The sequence below is a fragment of the Eptatretus burgeri genome, chromosome 3 (genome assembly GCF_056783735.1).
Source record: "Eptatretus burgeri isolate ZD-2024b chromosome 3, Ebu_testis_v1, whole genome shotgun sequence".
Lineage (NCBI taxonomy): Eukaryota > Metazoa > Chordata > Myxini > Myxiniformes > Myxinidae > Eptatretus > Eptatretus burgeri.
Genome location: NC_140963.1, coordinates 16,170,026 through 16,190,025, shown reverse-complemented (window position 1 = coordinate 16,190,025; position 20,000 = coordinate 16,170,026). Strand labels below are relative to the sequence as shown.

The following is a 20,000-nucleotide window of genomic DNA, read 5'->3' as shown; positions in this document are numbered from 1 at the left end:
GCGAGGGCGAGTTGTGACGGTAAAGGTCGTGGCTGTTGGCGTTGTTGTTGTGAAGCGGCGTTGCGGCTGGTGGTTGTTGTGTGATGGCTGTTGAGATGTGGTTGGTGGTGGTAGTAATGGTAGTAATGGCGGATGGTCCAAAATAAAGATAGTAAAAGAAAAACGGCTATCTAGAGGGGTCGCAGCCCGAATGAAGACATTTATTCCCTCGAAACAACGGGTTTGGGCCTAACTACACATATACTTGCAGAGATATCTCACCTAAGGGACCTGAATGGTGGTTTGCGAATTTCGTCAACCACAACAATGTATATATATATATATATATATATATATATATATATATATATATATATATATATATATATATATATATATATATGTATATGTATATGTATATATATGTATATATGTATATATGTATATATGTATATATGTATATATATATATATATATATGTGTATATATATGTATATATATATATGTATATATATATATATATATATGTATATATATATATATTTATGTGTATATATATGTATATATATATATATATGTGTATATATATATATATGTATATATATATATATATGTATATATATATATATATATGTATATGTATATATATATGTATATATATATATGTATATATATATATGTATATATATATATATGTATATATATGTATATATTGTTGCGGTCTTCGCGCCCGACGGCGTGCGATGGCCACGTAACTCGAATCGCGGCGCGTCGCCCACCGGACGGACAATCCAGTCGTGACCCTCTCGGACTAACGCCGGGAACCAGTCACGGGTGGACCTTTCGGTCTCACCGCGATCGAGCCAATCAGCCCCCGCGTGGGATAGGGTTGCTCGCCAAATTCGAACTACCTAAGTACCCACGCGGAGGGTAGACCGGGCGATCGCACCTCGCCGCAGGTCGACTTTGGACACGGGCCACTTAAGCGACCCGTTCCGTACTATCAGAATAACCGAGCGGTGTTATCGTCGACCTCGACGGTTCGATTAATTATCGGGCGTATTCAGCCCACTACCAACCCTTTACGTGAAGCAAGATGGGGATTCAATGGAGGAAAAGACGAAGCGAAGCGGGAAACAGTTCAACAATAAAGCACATTTATTCTCGGCACACGGGAAGCACACAAATACAATTCCACCAAATGCACACAAAAAAGAAAACACAATTCCATTTACACAAAAAGCAAACACAAAAGTGAAAACACAGTGCAGAGCTAATTCCGACTACCGAGCACACGGCAACACTTATACAATTCTACTTCACAGACGGCGCCGACAACACATACCCAAAACCAAGGAAAAGAAATACCCTCAAGAATGAGGTAGGCCTGGGGCCGAGACCAGGTCGGGCCTACCCGTCTGGTGATGAGACGCGGAGCGGCGATGGCCCCGCAACCCGCGGGCCTCGTGGACAGTGCCTGGCAGGGGGGTGGGAACGGGGCCCCCTTGGTCGCACTATCTCAGCGCGGGGGGAACAGGAGGGGGTTGCTGATGCTCGGGGTATAGAGGATCTTTATTATCTGCGACGAGCGTCTCCACCTCGGCCAGGTCGCGCTGCCGGCCTCCCTCGGGCGCGCAGCTCCTTGCACGACGCGAGCACCCTTCGTCCGACTCGCCGCCTCTCCACAGCTCGTCCCCTCCGTTCCGACTCTCCTTCGCCTCGTTCCGACCTTTACGACTCCCTTCTTCCTCGTTCCGACTTCTTACTACTCCTTTCTTCCTCGTTCCGACTTCTTACTCCACTTTTTACTGACGAACACCGTCCTTTTATCCCCCCGTAACTTCGCCTTTGACCCCCTCCCTTTGACCTTTCAACTCGCTCCCCATTGGCCCGACAAAAAGTGGGCGTGAAGGCTTTTTGATCCACAAATTTGCATATATCGATCGCCCTGGGGGCGGGGCCAATTCGCCCCTCGCTCACCGATTGGACGGCAAAAAGTGGGCGTGTGTCGTTTTGGATCCGTTTTTGAAGCAGAAAATCCGTGATTTTGTACACGCTGTTCAACGTGCGCCCTACACGAGTCCAGCATCGGTGCCCATGAGTGGCGCGAGACGACGGCGATGCGATGGTGGCGAGTTGTGACGGTAAAGGTCGTGGCGGTTGTGGTGAAGCGGTGGTTGTGGTTGGTGGTTGATGTTGTGGTTGTGATGGTGGCGATTGGTCCAAAATAAAGATAGTAAAAGAAAAACGGCTATCCTGAAGAGTCGCAGCTCGCATAAATGACATGTATTCCCACTAGACAACGGGTTTGGGCCTAACTACACATGCACTTACCGAGATACCTCACCTAAGGGACCTGAATGGTGGTTTGCGAATCTGGTAACCACAACACTACCCCCTTCCCTTTTTACAGACTCGTCCCGAGTCGTCAAATTTTCGTGTGCCATCATGTGTAGTTTTCCCCTAGTACATTTTACCTACGGATCCCTGAGTGCGACATTCATGGTATTCGTGTCCCCAAAATAAATAACCTGAGGGCTGCGTAACTACCTAAACAAACTCACTCACACGGACGACTTAAATAAAATTGCCGGCGCTAAGACATACATGCCGGGGGCGCACTCATATGTACAGTACATCTTAACCTTAACTTACAAATTTTACACTAAACCATGGCCCAGGATCATTGAACTCTGCAAAAGAAAAGCAGTTAGCAGGGAGCCAGGCTGCCCGCATGCAGTCTCTGGCTCAAAACAATGCAGGTGACAGGGAACGTGGCTGGCTGCTCACACGCAGTCCAAGGCCTTCCCTTTTGAACTGAACTCAGTGAACCACAACGGTGCTTGGGCTACACAACGCAGTCTCCGTGCCAGCTCAAGTGGCACACGCAATGAGCACAACGAATGGATGCATGAACACAAACACGGTGCACGGGCCGCCACTGCAGGCCCGTGTTGTAGCTGCCAACAGGGCAGTTCTCGCAGCTTGCAAACCGTTGCCTTGCGGATCCTGGCGCACATGGAAATGAACAGGGGGGGGGGGCAAAGCAAAAATTGAACGGGGCTGGTGAACAGGGGCAGTGGGCATGGCATGGCAAAGGTGAGCAGGCAAACACAGCCCGCAGAAGAAGGCCGCTGCAGGCAAACACAGCCGGCAGATGAACTGGCCGGCACAGGCCTTGAAGCAAAACACGGCCAGCCGATGGCACAGGCCTTGCAGCAAAACAACAGCTGCCGATGAAGTTGGCCGGCCTCCGCCCCGAAGAAAAACACGGCCAGCCGATGGAGTTGGCTAGCCTTTGCCGTTCAGTGGAGGTTGGTGGAGGGAGTGCGGTGGTGCTGGCCACTTGGAAGGCGGGCTCGGACCTACCTACCTGTCTCCCTCCCAACCTATCGCCTTTGCCTGTCACTGTACATACCCACTCCCTTAATTTGTCAAACCCCAATTTAGCCCCAACTTATTTTTTTGTTGTTTTTATTTTTACTTCCCCACTATAAATCGTCCCCTAACCCCCTTTATCGTCCTTGTTCGGCTAACCTATCCTGTCACCTAGCCTACTCCCAACCCCTACGTTCCCTTCCTGGAGGGGAATAAGGGAGAGCTAACGTCCTGTGTCGAGGCCCAACGAAGCCCCAGAATGGCCTCCCCAGAGTTCGGCGATCTTAACACCAAGTGGGTCCAGCGGCCCACAACGACAGCGAGGGGATGGATGGTGCGGAGGGGTACATCTCCTAATCTACCCTAACCATTTAACTGTTAAACTACCCCGGGGCTTTCAACAAGCGCTTCTCGCTTAAACTATTGGTTCTAACAACCCAGATTCCCGTCGCCTGTGTTGGTGTCCTCACAATTTCGGGCCTCGCCCCCCAATTTTCTCTCCGTGCCCTCACACGGTCTCCTGGCTGGGACACGTGGCTCCCTTTGGCAGGCACGACCCTCTGCCGAATCTCCCGCTATGGCACCCCCGGGCACTACACTGCCTCCGAGCCTACCAGCTCCCTAACACCGGGGAGTGCCCCCCATGGCACCTCCCCTGAAACGCACACGTGGCAGGCCGGCCTCCCGGGCCCCTTTCCGAGGGTCACCCGTGCCCACTGCACTGCCCACGCGGCTAATGGCGCCCCGGGCCCCCGCACCAAGCAGGCGCACCCGTGCCCACTACTCTATCCCGGCCCCCCATGGGCCCTTGGCCTACCGCGGCCGACTAGCCTGGTGCCCGGGGTACCCACTCAGCGATACTCACCTTTCGCAGCCACGCTCCCAAGCCCGTCAACAGGGCTCCTGCACCCCTCCAAATGGGTTTCGAGCCTACATTCCCACCAACAACAAAACGACCTCCATTTTTCAATTTGACTAACCCACTAACTCACTTTACTCTGACCCCGGGGTCCCTTGGGCGGGAGTCACTCCTCCCCCCCAATCACTCATCGCACCATGCATTCCCCATTCACTCCACACACACACAGACCCGCTGGCCTCACTCACTCAACATGTCTCCACATCATAACTCACCAACAACTCTTCAACACACACACCACCGAACTCTGCCATCCTCCTAACTACATCCCCTAACTAACTCGTGCTCCCACGTCGTCCCTTAAACTACAGCACGTTCCTTTTAACACTACGTAGCTAAACTACGTCCCCTCTACACATTCACAAGTCTGTCCATGTCCCCAAATAAATCATTTTATTTCCCATTTTCCCATCCTAAATCTGGCTACAATCCCTCTAACTAATCCATTCCACGGACTCCATGAGGACTTACCCCTGCCCCATGAAGTCGGTCTAACTAAGCTAACCCTTCCCCCTAACTAGTTTCCATCCTGTGCCCAGGTAAGGGGGTCTTCCACCCCTTTCCCAGGAATCCTGTACACCCGAAAGTGAGGCTTGCCTTTTCTTTTTTTTTCCCATGCGCAGCACCTGCGCGGCAACTCAGAGCTCGCGCACTTTGCACCTGCCCGTGACGTCATGCAGCTGCACGTGTTCTTCGTCCCTCCTTGGACGCTACCATCCGGCAGAGATACCCCTCCTGCCGGATTCCAACCACACGTGCAGCCATGACGTCACCGTGCGCATAAAAAAAAAAAACAAGCCCCACGCTTCGAGGGGTTCCCCACGCGAACACATGTGCTTTGCCCGTTGGAGCTTAACACACACGATCGCGTGGAGAACCCGTCCGGTCCAAATCCATTTACCTGCCTAAACTTTGTCCGTCCGCGGGATCGGCAAATCCACCGCGTGCGTTTCCGGACCGGGACTTCACTCTCGCAAGCGAGCACGTGGCGGTCTCGTGCGTTGCACAGCACGAACCGCGTGCTCACTGCTGGGTGAACCCGGCACGGTCCTCGAAACAACTACAGCCGCTACTCGGCTTTCTCTCCTCTGTCGCCGTCGTCGTCTCCATTCAACCCACGCACACCTGCGTGTCACGACGCACACAGTCCACACCATTAAACTCACACCGGGAGACGCGGCTGCGTGCTCCCGCATGCCAACCGACATCTCCCTCTCATACCGCTCTCTCACACACACGGTCTCCCTTGCATAACCCATACCACTCACACGTGGTGCTCCATTCACTCGTGCCTCACTCACACACGCGGGGGCACTAACCCGCGGTGCCTCACTCGCACTCCGTGCCTCATCCACACACGCGGGGGAACTCAACCGCGGTGTTTCACTCACACTGGCCGTTTCATCCACACACACGGCCTCACTCATACAGGCCGTTTCACTCACACCCACGGCCTCTTCCACACACGGTGCCTCACCCACACACGCGGGGGCACTCACCCGCGGTGCCTCACTCATACAGGCCGTTTCACTCACACCCACGGCCTCTTCCACACACGGTGCCTCATCCACACACGGCGTGCTGGGAAGGACGTACTCCGGCACCATCGCCACCACACCACTCACACACGGGGTCGCTTCCACACACGGGGACGCACTCACACCTTGCACCACACACACAGGGACAACCACACTGGGGATTCGTGTCCCCACAAGGGTCTCCGGGGCCTCTATACCCCCCAAGCTCTCCGTGCACCCGTTCACAGCACCCGTCCCCTCAACCTCGCAAAGCACGACCGAACTCACCTGGTCGTGACTCGCCTCAAGGGGGCAGACTCCCTCCCCTCGTTCCTGGAGGAGGCCATCCAGGTGCTCGCACTGGGTCTCTACCCAGTCCGCCAGCTCAACCTCACTATCCTCCACTACCTCCGTGTGTGTGTGTGCGTCACTTACCCCGTCTTCATCGTGTAGTCTTCCCTCTATCGTTCCCATCTCCCGTGTCTCTGCCAACTCTTCACCCTTTACCTCCCTTGTCTCAACTATTATTTCCGTTGTCGTCACCTCGTGTCTCGTCTCACACGTTTTGGTCTCCCCATTTAATTTTTCCCTTTCGGTCATCGTCACGACCCTCGCCCAACACGTTCCACGAATTATTTTTTCACCCGCCTCCACCGCGGGCCTGTCAGCCGTTGCACCCCCTTCCAGCTCGTTTGTTCCGACACGTGGAGTCGCCATTTTAAGTTCCCTGCTCACGGCCTTCATGCCCGCCTGCAGGCATCGGCCCATGTTCTGCGTCTCACCCCGTAGTTCTTTCATTTCTTCCTTCATGTTCTGTGTATTCGCATTCATCGTTTCGTTCATGCCTTTCATTTCGTTTTTTATTTCATTTGTATTTGTATCCATCGTCGTTTTCACTTCATTCATTTGTTTGTTCATTGCCGCCAGCATGGCGCATAGCTGGGCCATGTTGGATGCACTCAGCTGAGCCGTTTCGGCAAGGGTTGGGGAAGGGTCTTGGTGGAGAGGGGGGGGGAAGGTGTCATACACCGCGGCCGCTGCCGCCTCGGGCCCTGGGTTCAGTTGGGCGAGTCCGTGTTCCTGCACAATCAACATTTCCTGCTCGGGGATTCCATCCTGGACCATGGACTCTACATTATTACACATATACATTTCTAATACCCCCGGCTCCCGCTCGCCTTGAGACGCCATCTTGCTTCTCGTGAAGGGTTAATTTAACTCGCTCGTAATTTGGAGGGAATCGGGGGTCGCTTCTCTCACCCCTGGACCGATTCCCGTGAATTTAGCCGGAGACAGGAGAGCCCGTTTTCCTGTTCTCCGATACCAGTGCCGCGAGGAGGGCGATGAATTTGTATCGCACGACCTGACACCAGTGTTGCGGTCTTCGCGCCCGACGGCGTGCGATGGCCACGTAACTCGAATCGCGGCGCGTCGCCCACCGGACGGACAATCCAGTCGTGACCCTCTCGGACTAACGCCGGGAACCAGTCACGGGTGGACCTTTCGGTCTCACCGCGATCGAGCCAATCAGCCCCCGCGTGGGATAGGGTTGCTCGCCAAATTCGAACTACCTAAGTACCCACGCGGAGGGTAGACCGGGCGATCGCACCTCGCCGCAGGTCGACTTTGGACACGGGCCACTTAAGCGACCCGTTCCGTACTATCAGAATAACCGAGCGGTGTTATCGTCGACCTCGACGGTTCGATTAATTATCGGGCGTATTCAGCCCACTACCAACCCTTTACGTGAAGCAAGATGGGGATTCAATGGAGGAAAAGACGAAGCGAAGCGGGAAACAGTTCAACAATAAAGCACATTTATTCTCGGCACACGGGAAGCACACAAATACAATTCCACCAAATGCACACAAAAAAGAAAACACAATTCCATTTACACAAAAAGCAAACACAAAAGTGAAAACACAGTGCAGAGCTAATTCCGACTACCGAGCACACGGCAACACTTATACAATTCTACTTCACAGACGGCGCCGACAACACATACCCAAAACCAAGGAAAAGAAATACCCTCAAGAATGAGGTAGGCCTGGGGCCGAGACCAGGTCGGGCCTACCCGTCTGGTGATGAGACGCGGAGCGGCGATGGCCCCGCAACCCGCGGGCCTCGTGGACAGTGCCTGGCAGGGGGGTGGGAACGGGGCCCCCTTGGTCGCACTATCTCAGCGCGGGGGGAACAGGAGGGGGTTGCTGATGCTCGGGGTATAGAGGATCTTTATTATCTGCGACGAGCGTCTCCACCTCGGCCAGGTCGCGCTGCCGGCCTCCCTCGGGCGCGCAGCTCCTTGCACGACGCGAGCACCCTTCGTCCGACTCGCCGCCTCTCCACAGCTCGTCCCCTCCGTTCCGACTCTCCTTCGCCTCGTTCCGACCTTTACGACTCCCTTCTTCCTCGTTCCGACTTCTTACTACTCCTTTCTTCCTCGTTCCGACTTCTTACTCCACTTTTTACTGACGAACACCGTCCTTTTATCCCCCCGTAACTTCGCCTTTGACCCCCTCCCTTTGACCTTTCAACTCGCTCCCCATTGGCCCGACAAAAAGTGGGCGTGAAGGCTTTTTGATCCACAAATTTGCATATATCGATCACCCTGGGGCCGGGGCCACTTCCCCCCTCGCTCACCGATTGGACGGCAAAAAGTGGGCGTGTGTCGTTTTGGATCCGTTTTTGAAGCAGAAAATCCGTGATTTTGTACACGCTGTTCAACGTGCGCCCTACACGAGTCCAGCATCGGTGCCCATGAGTGGCGCGAGACGACGGCGATGCGATGGTGGCGAGTTGTGACGGTAAAGGTCGTGGCGGTTGTGGTGAAGCGGTGGTTGTGGTTGGTGGTTGATGTTGTGGTTGTGATGGTGGCGATTGGTCCAAAATAAAGATAGTAAAAGAAAAACGGCTATCCTGAAGAGTCGCAGCTCGCATAAATGACATGTATTCCCACTAGACAACGGGTTTGGGCCTAACTACACATGCACTTACCGAGATACCTCACCTAAGGGACCTGAATGGTGGTTTGCGAATCTGGTAACCACAACAATATATATATGTATATATATATATATATATAAATATGTATATATGTATATATATATATATATATATATATATATATATATATATCTATATGTATATATATATTTGTGTATATATATATATCTATGTGTATATATATATCTATGTGTATATATATAAATGAGTGTATATATATATATATATATATGTATATATATATATATATATATGTGTGTGTGTATATATATGTGTATATATATATATATATATATATATATGTGTATATATATATATATATATATATATATATGTGTATATATATATATATATATATATATATATATATATATATATATATATATATATATATATATATATATGTATATATATATATATATGTATATATATATATATATATGTATATATATATATATATGTGTATATATATATATATATGTGTATATATATATATATGTATATATATATATGTGTATATATATATATATGTATATATATATATATATATATGTATATATATATATATATATATATATTTAAATATATATATATATATATGTATATATATATATATATTCCCGGAGATGTGACGGCTGGTTTATCATCCATCCGAGCGATGGCACACGCATTGATGAATCATCTTGCTTGTGAAACACTGGGATGATCGTTTATAGCTGGGTCAGGATTCAAATCCAGGCTACACATCGCAAGCATGCTTACCTCTCGGCTTTCCTGCCATGATATGGCAATTCATTATATCATAATTGAAAACATTTTTTACTCATTGTGATAAAATAATATATTTTGACTTCCTACCTTCTGGAAAGAACCGTGGTATAGCCTTTGAAACTTAACCGCACACCAATGGGCTTCACCAAGGCAAAACTTTAAAGAAACTTTTTCAAAATGAAATGTTTAATTTTTATTTGTATTTATCTATGCCGAATTGACAGGTTGTATAATGGAAGATTGTACAAAAAGGGGAAATGTTGTGGAAAATAAAATTTCACATTTTCAGCGAGCTAGCCACCGCCTGTTGCACCGCAGAACAACACGTGGCTAAGAACGCATGCGAGTGACCCCTGAACTTTGTTCAAGTCGACCGACGTACAGTGTTCAGTGACAGTGTGAACATTGTAGAGTGCTGGCTTAAGCACTCCACCGAAAGGTTTGACAAGTAATGGTCACTTGGCACGCAATTAGCAATTACCGAAACGGAAGAGTAAATATACACCTCCCGGAGTCCCCAAAACGTGAAATATGTCCGAATTGGACAAATTAACACTTTTCTAAGAGTTGCAACTGCTTGTAAGTTCAATTCTGGAGCTTAAATTTTGAAATTCTGCTTAGTTTAAGAAATTCTTACGATGATCACGTGCTGAAATGAAATAAAACGACGAACGCTGACGTCTCCGGGCGTTTATATGCATTGCAATGTACGCATTAATTCGTAGCTATGATGAATGGGCATTCAATAATATGTCTGATGAAAGTGGAAAAAAAAAAAACATTACCGTAAAGAAATTGTTGCGGCCTGTTCCATGTCAATGCATGGTTGAGCAGGTCAAAAAACATGGCGGTTTTAAGACCCCATCGAGGTTACCTTGGATACGCCTCAAGAACACAAAGAGAGCGGTGACCGAGAATATGCCTGGTAAAGGATATAATTAATTTCGGCCATTATCTTCAAAAGGGGTGTTTTAACCCAAACACCCAATTTTCAGTCATGCATTTTCTTGGAATTTTCTCAGTAGGTATGCAAAGTTTCAGGCTGCTAGGTTTTTACGGTTTTGCAGTTTTGAAGGACGCACACACACACACACACACCTGGGGAGGTGGGTGGATGAGGAGGAGAAAAGGCTCTGTGGTGCTGGGGAAGAGGAGAGGGGGCAGAAGGCAGTTGAGATGGAGGTGAGAGGGCAGGGGAAGGAGGCAGCTTTGTGGATGAGGGGGGGGCAACTTTGAGGAGGGTGAGTGAGGGGGGGTGAATGGTGGGAGAGGGAGAAAGGTTAGGGGAGAGTTTTTGAGAAAGGTGAGGGGGAAGCTTGGAGGGAGAAGAGTGTGATGGTTGCTTTGAGAGGGAGGGGTGAGAAGGGTGAGTTGGCACTGAAGTTGGAAAAAAAAGAATGGTTAATGGAAAGCGAACATTCATAGCAAACTGGGCTTTTAAATTTTTTTAGGTAAGAGATGCAATTAAAGGCATTTCTTGATGGATGCAATGAAGGCGAATGAAGAGAATGGAGAGAAGAGACGCTGTAACAGTTGGATTCTTTTTAGACGGGGTATGAATGAAAGGTCGAATTGAGAGCAGTCTGTTGAAATAGAAGAAGAGTAGTGAATTATGATGCAGTAATGAGTACCACACGTGTGAAAGAGGAAGATGAAGCATTATAATAGGTCGTTTTTATTATCATTCTTTTTATTTCTTTTTGAGAGAGAGTTTTCATCAGATTAGGTTCTGGAAAGGTTGTAGAAAAAAATCATGAGGTGAATGGTGAATTTGGATCAGTCAATGCAGGGGGTGGAAACAGATCACGTGGTTATGGGATAAGCACGTGGCTATGGGAGGTGTATAGTCAAAAGTGAATTTATTTATTTGTTTTAAATATGAATTGCATAACAATCGGAAAAGAAAAGGTTGAAGTAAAATCATGGAGGTGTATGGTGAATTTGGAATGGTTAACGCAGAGTGAAGCTGATGGATCGATGAAAAGTATCAGGAAGATTGTGGAGAAACACGTGGTTTCAGGAGGTGTATAGATAGAAAGGATACAAGGAAAATTATTATTTTTTGATGGATTTTTGAAGATAAGGTAAGATTCGGGAACGGAAGGTTGCAGGAAAACACTTGTATGTTTTCCGCTGAAAATGAAATTCTTTGCATCAAATCTATATCAGCCCATTGCATACTTTCAATGAAGATATACTGGTGTTGAAATCTACAGATAGATTTGCATTAATCATACGAAAATACACCATTTGGTGTCTGTCTGAACACGATACATTCGAACGGTACTTATCCAATCTCGACCATACTTAACTGGAGCATTAAGGGTCGCAAAACAAAGGTTAGTGACTTGATTTCCCCTCACCAAAGGGGTTTTCTGCCTTTAGCGAAATCTGTGTTAAGATTGTTAATCGTGGTGGTTTTCCAAGGCTGCTTCTAATAACAATAATAACACTAATGGTTATAGCATACTAATAACCCCCCCCCCCCACCCCCATTCCCAAGGGGTTTTTCCTCCTTGGACAAAACACCGTGTTAACGTGTATAAATACCTTGTTGTATCGAAGCATTTTGTGTGGTACCCCTTCCGGAAGTAATAAACAAATTGTAAACCACAAACACATATGATTACCATTTTTATCCCCCGCCACATGGCAGAAGGGGGATATTGTTGTCACCCGGGTCGTCCGTCCGTCCGGCTGGCTGGGCGTCAACATTTATAGCTGTGAGCGCGATAACTCATAAACTGTTCGCCATATCGATTTGAAATTTTTCAATGGGGGGGATTCCCCATCTCTGATGGGTATGTTTAAACAGTTGCTATTGCTGACTGAAATGGAGGAAACCCGATGTTCTTGAGGCATTGTATACCCTGAGGACCAACGACGTGAGCCTAGATTGATTGTAATGTATATACCCCAGAGAGGATAATAACATGACCCTTCCTGATGCTCCCATCGGGAGCAGATGTACTTCTTGTCATAAATGAAAGTTCAATAATAAATTATTTTGACAATTTCCTTGTTTTTCAGGATTGTGCTCTGTATGTATGTGGCTGTTTAAACATCTTTTAATGGTGTTCATTTGTCTTTTGACTTCTTAGTTACAGTGGGACGTGATAGTTCTTGACAAAAACCCAGCAAAATTGAATCGATATCAGGAAAGCATCGGAGCAAGACTGCAACGGTTTTCTTCTACTTTGAAATTATTTCTGAGCTTGTTTAATTCCAAAGAACGTAAGTTTTTTTGGATATCTTTTTGTGTTTTTCATTGTGATTATGGAGTTTACCTGTAAAACCAACAAGTACAACATGTGAGCTGCCTCTATGGAGCTCACCTGCTTTTTTATTCTAATACTATTTATTATTATAATTTTTTCCCCCAGAAAGCATCATTACAAATTTAGCCTTTGTGCTGTGTGTTAATCTAACTTATCAGTTAAATGAATGTCATTTATGAAATGGTAATTTTTATATTTTTTAATGTAGATTGTTAAAATCACTATCACTTTCTTTGTGTTGATTGCATTGAGTAGTAAAATAGGTGCTACATATTATGGCCATGCAGGATCTCCAGATATAGTTATTTATTGCAGATTTTTCCACTCGACCTCGTCTATTGGTCAGGATGCATGGCAGGATATTGAACATTAATTTGCCTGAAGTGTGAGATGGCTGGTTTTAACTAAGCTGACTGCGACTTGAGTCGCTGACTGATTAGTGGGCTGGTTAGAATTTGGGCTGGCAGTGGAGGAAGCAGAGACCAAATGCGCCTCGGCAGTCCAAGTTCTCCTGGCCGAGGTAATGATGTACCATCATTGGATGATCATGAGCACATTCAACAAAACCACAAATACTTATCACGCTGATAAACAGGACGTCATCTGTTTAAAATAATATTTCCTCGCACAGGATGTCCCTGATTCCTTAGTTCCTCTCCCTGGCTATTGTCTCCTCCAGTTTAATCGACCTGAACCCTGTCCGAGCAGCTGAGTTGCACTTTTCATCAAGATCTCCTTTTCTCACTGTCCTTACACTTCTCAACCCCCAGAAGTATGTTTAGCTGTGACTTCCCCTCTGCACCCACCTCTTGTTTGTCTGTGTTGTACCATTCTCCAAACAGTCGTGACTCCATTCTCTCTCTCTCAAACAACATGGACCAACTTTTAACCACTTATCCCAACTCTCTCTTCCTCATATGTGGCAATTTAAATTGTCACCATGCAAATTGACTGGGTGTTGGTACTTCTCACTCGCCATGGCACTTCAGCAAAGGACTCCATGGGATTGTCTTGATCTGTGAACTTTCCCCACACGGATTTCTGCCAATGGCAGTTTCTCCCTTCTGGAGATAGAACCGATCCCCTTAACAACAGACCTATTCCAATCATCAGCAAGGTCATGAAATCAATCACAGTTCACATAAAATCTACCTTTTCTCCAAGGGCCTGATCTTAGATCATCTCATCCCTCATTTCTCATCCCTCTTCCTTCAGACAGGCAGGCTGCAACCTCTAACCTCTCTTCAGACCTTGATTGAATCACGAGCTGGTAAAACACTTGGAATATGTCTTTCAGTCCTGACAAATCTCACACTCACTCTCTGTTTCTATCCAAAAAGACCGTCCAGCAACCCTCCCATCTACTTTCTTAACAGTCCTCTTGAAGAAGTGCAGTCGCTTTGACTTGTCAAAAATGCATGCTAAATGCCTTTTTACTTGTCAGTTCTACTCTCCAAGACGTCCATTCCTATCTCTGCCCCAATCAACCAACTAAAATAGGACTTTCTTCCGAATGCTTTAGTTTGACTGTCCTTTTATTATTTCTTCAATATGTTTTTGGTTTCTTTCCTTTTCTCTCATTATTTCTTCAATATTTTATTTCTTCAACATGTTTATGTGATTAACTTGTTGCTCGTGTTTATGGAATTGGTCTATCATTTTGATAATACAGCATTGCATTTAGCATGCAGTTTATAATTTTCTTTATTTGAATGTTTTATTTTGCCTCTGTTTTTTATGTGACGTGGTTCATCACTACATAATAAAGAAGAAGAAGAGGAAGAAGAGAGTGCTGCAGAAAATCTTGATTTCAGGATGTTGCAAGCCAACGCTGAACTTGTTGTTTCTTGCAAATCATTAGTTGACTGCCCTGCTACTTCTGATTCTGAAAGCACTTCTTCTTTGTCTCCACAAACTGAACCTCCTGCACAAAGTTTCAACTCCACCAGCAAGCTTCAAAGCATGGCTTATCCCTTTCATGAAAACTCCATGAAGGATGTCAATGGTTTTCAGTTTCCAACAGATATCGAGAAAGTTGGCAAAAGAAAGGCACATGAGTACAGCACAGTAAATGTGGAATGGCCTCAAGGACAAGAGGACGTTAAACCTCGGTGGAATTCGCCACTGACTGGGATTAAGGAATCCAAATGCTTTCCTGGCAATTCAGTTGAATTTCCGACCATTCCTGAATTTCCTCTGAATGACTGCATGGAGCTCAAGGCAATTGTGACGCATGTTATCAGTCCTTCATGTTTCTTCCTTCAGCCGCTTTGCAGTGAACTGCATCAAATGATGGCAGATTACAAGTGAGTGCAGTTTTATGTTTCTTTTTTTGTTTTGTTTTTCATCTCTGTGCCAAGGACATGATACATCTTTGTCCACATATTTTCAAACGATGTATGTTGCTCTTAATGTGAGTAAGTTTGCATGATGCTGTGTGAAATATAGAACTTTCAAGTATGTGTAAGATTGATATATTATTGAAAATGAGTCTGATGAAGTAAACTGTTTTCATGTTGCCGAAGTAAATTATCATAATGACATCTCTTTCATTTACTATACGTTTTCACGGTAGAAACAATTGGATGATACAACATTTGATGTGTTGTTGCTTTTTCGAGGATATATATACACACGTGGGGAAATCAAAAATGTAAATGCAATTTTCTTTCTAAAAGGCCAAAGGCCAAAAGTCAAAAGCATTTCCCATGTGTTGTGAGTGTGTGATCTCCACGTGCGGTGGATGGATCAGGTCAGGTATGGGAGCATGTGCCAGAGCAGCGTGTCGCTGCGTCCACTTTCTGCCGGTGCTCCAGGGGCCTCCGTCTGGCCACCCCTAGGCAGATGCCTGGCCCATCCACATCTCCTTGAGATGCCGATAAACCTGCTGCAACCACGAGGCACGTGGTCGGCCCATTGGCCTCCTCCACTCACGAGACTCCCTCGCTGAGAGAATCTGGTGAGCAGGATCAGCGTCAGGAAAACGAGCCACATGTCCATACAGCCGCAGCTGAGGCTCACGGACTATGCAGGCAACAAATCTCATTTGAGTCTCTCAGCAACCGCTTGTTGGACACAAAGTCCGACCACCGACAGCCAAGGATTCTCCAGAGACCTGGTACCAAAGGAATGAAGTCTCCGTCTCAGATCCTTGGTCAGAGTCCAAGTCTCGCATCCACAGAGCAACACTGGAAGCACCAAGGACCTGAAGACTCAGACTTTCGTCCTCCCGCACAGGTACCGGCAGCGCCACACCCCATTATCCAGTGAATCCATGACTCCCCAGGCCCGACCCAGACGTCTATTGACCTCTGACTCGCAGCCGGCAGAGACATGAATATCACTGCCAAGGTAAGTGAATCTCTCCACGACCTCAACATCCTCACCACAAACAGACACAAACAGGACAGCAGCATACAAGATGTCATTGAAAGCCTGGATCTTAGTTTTCACCCAGGAAACCCGTAATCCCAGTGGCTCAGACTCCTCATTCAGCACCTTCAGGGCCCACAAAAGGATATCTAAGTCTCCACAAAGATGACTGCATCATCTGCGAAATCAAGGTCAGAGATTTTGACATTCCCAAACGATGCACCGCAGATTGATCTCTCCGACATCCTCCCGAGAATCCAGTCCATAAAAGTGCTGAAAAGTGTGGGGGCCAGTACACACCCCTGACAAACTCCAGTAACAACTGGAAATAAGTCAGAGATGGTACCACCACATCTCACAGCACTCTCAGTACCAGAGTAGAGTTCAGACATCAGATCAATCAGTTTTGGTGGCACCCCACGAAGACCAAGAATCCTCCAGAGGGCATCCCGATTCACTGAATCGAACGCTTTTCAGAGATCAACATAGGCTGCAAGCAGCCCCTGCCGAAACTCGTCTGCCTTTGGTGAGGACCCGAAGAGCAAGGATACGGTCAATTGTTGACCTCTTTGGTGTAAAGCCTGACTGCTCTGGACGCTGGTGCTCAAGCAGAGAGTGGCAAACCCTATCAAGAATTATCCGAGCAAAGACCTTACTCGGCACTGAGAGCAGCGTCACCCCTCGGTGGTTGTCGCAGCCTTGGCGATCACCCTTCCCTTTCCAGAGAGGGACAACAACGCCCCTCTTGCAGTCAGTTGGGATGATGCCTGTTCCAAGCAGAGCACAGAACTGCATGCAACGACACAAGTGCACCAGCGTTGAGAAGTTCATCATGGATGCCACAGATCCCTGGAGCTTTACCCCATTTCAACCGGTTCACCGCAGCCTGTTTCCACCATCGAAGGTGGACCACAGTTGATTGGAGGGTCGGCAACAGGGATTGTAACACTCCTGACGTCGAACTTGACAGCTGGTGGATCAGCCTGGTACAACCGCTCAAAGTAACCGGCCCAGTGGGCCTTCACTTCGGACTCCTCAGTCAAGAGCCTACCACCCTCTGCTCTAACTGCAGTACATCGAGGGATGGGCTTGGATGAACGCAATGGGCGAAGTCCCTTATAAGCAGGACGAGAATCCCTTGACCACAGGTGATGCTCTACCCCCTCACAGATTCCTTGCACATAGACTTCCTTGTCCACCCTTGGCGCACGTACAGTTTTACGTCTCAGCTCCCTGAACAGCTCAGCTCTGCCATTCAGCCTGGCCCTGCGTATCTGGTCAATGGTATCCAGTGTCCCTTGAGAGACAAAATTCTTCTTTGCCCTACGGTGAGTTCTAAGACATCCACCGGCAACATCAAGGATGGTGGTCTTGAAGGCACTCCACAACTCTTCAGGACCTCCCAAAGCACCCAGACTCCTCAAATCTCTACTCAGCCTGTTTGCAAACTCCTGAGCTACCCTCTCATCCTTGAGCTTGCCAACATCCAGCCGAGGCTGGGATGGTACCATTCTCCTGGATTTAAGGTGCAACTTCAGAGTTGCTACAACAAGCCGGTGGTGAGTATTGAGGAACTGAGCACTCCGGTAAACCCTGCAAAAACCATCAATGAGGACATGGTCAATCTCCTTTGCCACACCGCCATCATTGGAATTCCAAGTTCAGCGATGAGCTTGTTGGTGCTGAAACCATGAACCGGCCACCCTAAGTCCATGACTTCTTGCAAAGTCAAGGAACTTAGTGCTATTCTAGTTCATAGTTCCTGACCCATGGGGACCAACACACGTCTCATAACCATCCCTTTCAGTTCCAGTCGATGCATTGAAATCCCCCAAGACTAGAAGTGTATCTCGTCTGGGGCACTGACCAACCACAGACTCGAGTGTGGTGTAGAATGCATCCTTCACGGTGAGATCACTCGCCTCATTCGGAACATAAACAGAGACCAGGGAAATGACACCTCAGGAGTGATGAATCCTTAGTCTCATACGCTCGTTGATGGGTGTTACCTCAATTATCATTGGAGTCAGCTTATTGGACACAGCGACAGCAACTCCTTGGGAATGGTAACCATCAGAGCGACCAGACCAATAGTTAGTGTAAACACCCACCATGATCTCACCGCAATCTGGTCTCCGAACCTCAGAGAGTGCTGCAATACCGATGTCCAAACGCTTGAGCTCAGGTGATCATCCTCTCTTTGGGATAGGACATTCCAGGCACCCACCCAAAGGGACCGCCTCAGGTTAACCCAAGGAGACCGCCGTCTGGTGGACGACACCTCAGCACCACTCGACACACTCTCCTGCAATCTGACCCCGGAATGCTTCCCCGTGGTTTCCCTCCTATCATCAAAGATTGGGGTCCCGAAGGCTTTGCCCCATTCCCGTCATCTGGCGAGCTGCCCTGCGAAGGGAAGCTGCACAGGAGGTACTCCCACGGAGTGAGTTTTCAGATTTATTTGCGTTTTTGTGTTTTGCGGAATGAAGGGTTTTTGCAGTGGCCGGCGTGCAAATCCTGCCACCAACCTAATCAGAAGTAACCCAACTGCAGGGGGATGTCCGCAGACACAGATGGGCACTAGATATGGATGGCCGTTGGCTCACAAGGAGCTCCTCCGCCCTTTGAGAGGTTTTGTTTATGATTCTGCTGGGTGTCCATATTCAAACACCCTCCTCACCAAAAAACCTCATGGGGGAGACTGTTTTGTCGCTGACAACCTGACCATGGAACAGGTTTACATGATACCTGTAGCAAGTCATCGATATAATCTGGCCTGACCTGACACCTGGGTGGGTGTCAGGAGGTGAAACAGATACCAATCAGGTGTGTGTGTATGCGTGTGTGCGCTCACATACACACATGTGGGAATTGCTGTTTCCTGCTATCTCCACGTGTCGGTGGGGTTCATCAGGAGGTGAAACAGAGACGGACCAGGTGTGTGTGCATGCATGCGTGCGTACGTCGTTGATTGGTATCTACATATGTGGGTTTCAGAATGTGGAATGGAGTCCTCCCAGGGTGGGCTCATCCACCTTCATTTCAGTCAGGGGTCACGATTCATGGACCAAGCTGTGAAGTTTTCTGTTCTCAATGTTTTGTGCCGAGGGCTCTCTTCAGGGTCATCACTGAGCGCTGAACAGCTTCCAACTGCAGTTAGTTTGTAATGAATATTCCAAGGGATGGTTTTTAAATCACCTGTACAGTTGTTCAAGAGAGCTTATTAACCTCCGCCATCGAAGATCGGAGGTTACTGTTTTCACCCCTTTCTGTTTGTTTGTTTGTTTGTAGGCACGATAACTCGAGAACGGGAGAAGCTACCAATGTCAAATTACACCACGTGATTCAGGAGGGTGATGGCGAGCGCTGATTAGATTTTGGTCAAAATCGGTCAAAGGTCAAGGTCACTGAGGTCAAACATTCGATTTTTCATTGTTTTGTACAGAATCATCGTAGAAACTTCTGGTTTGCGTCGTTAACTTCTCCAGAGACAGCTTTTATTAGACAAGGTCAGAGGTCAAGTTGACGATTTCATAAGTACCAGTCTATGACTGCTTGTTACTTACTAAATCTAAATATTTCGTAAGTATATTGATCACTTCCGTTTCTGTTTGTTTGTGTGTTTGTTACTTTCGAAATCTAAAGATTTCGTAAGTATATTGATGACTTCCGTTTTTGTTTGTGTGTTTGTTTGTTTGTTTGTAGGCACTATAACTCGATAACGGAAGGAGCTACCAATGTCAAATACCAATGTCAATGTCAAATTACACCACGTGATTCAGG

The 20,000-nt window shown here is 47.4% G+C and overlaps 1 protein-coding gene across 3 annotated transcripts in view; it reads left to right on the top strand.

The window, feature by feature from the left end:
- The window catches only part of LOC147029448 (uncharacterized), a 105,228-nt gene that overhangs the window by 25,103 nt on the left and 60,125 nt on the right, over window positions 1-20,000 (top strand). For all 3 annotated transcript variants that reach the window (XM_085872496.1, XM_085872495.1, XM_085872494.1), the window contains exons 4-5: window positions 12,669-12,801; window positions 14,614-15,151. In XM_085872496.1, the coding sequence (XP_085728622.1) occupies window positions 12,669-12,801; window positions 14,614-15,151 (671 nt within the window). The remainder of the gene's footprint in view (window positions 1-12,668; window positions 12,802-14,613; window positions 15,152-20,000) is intronic.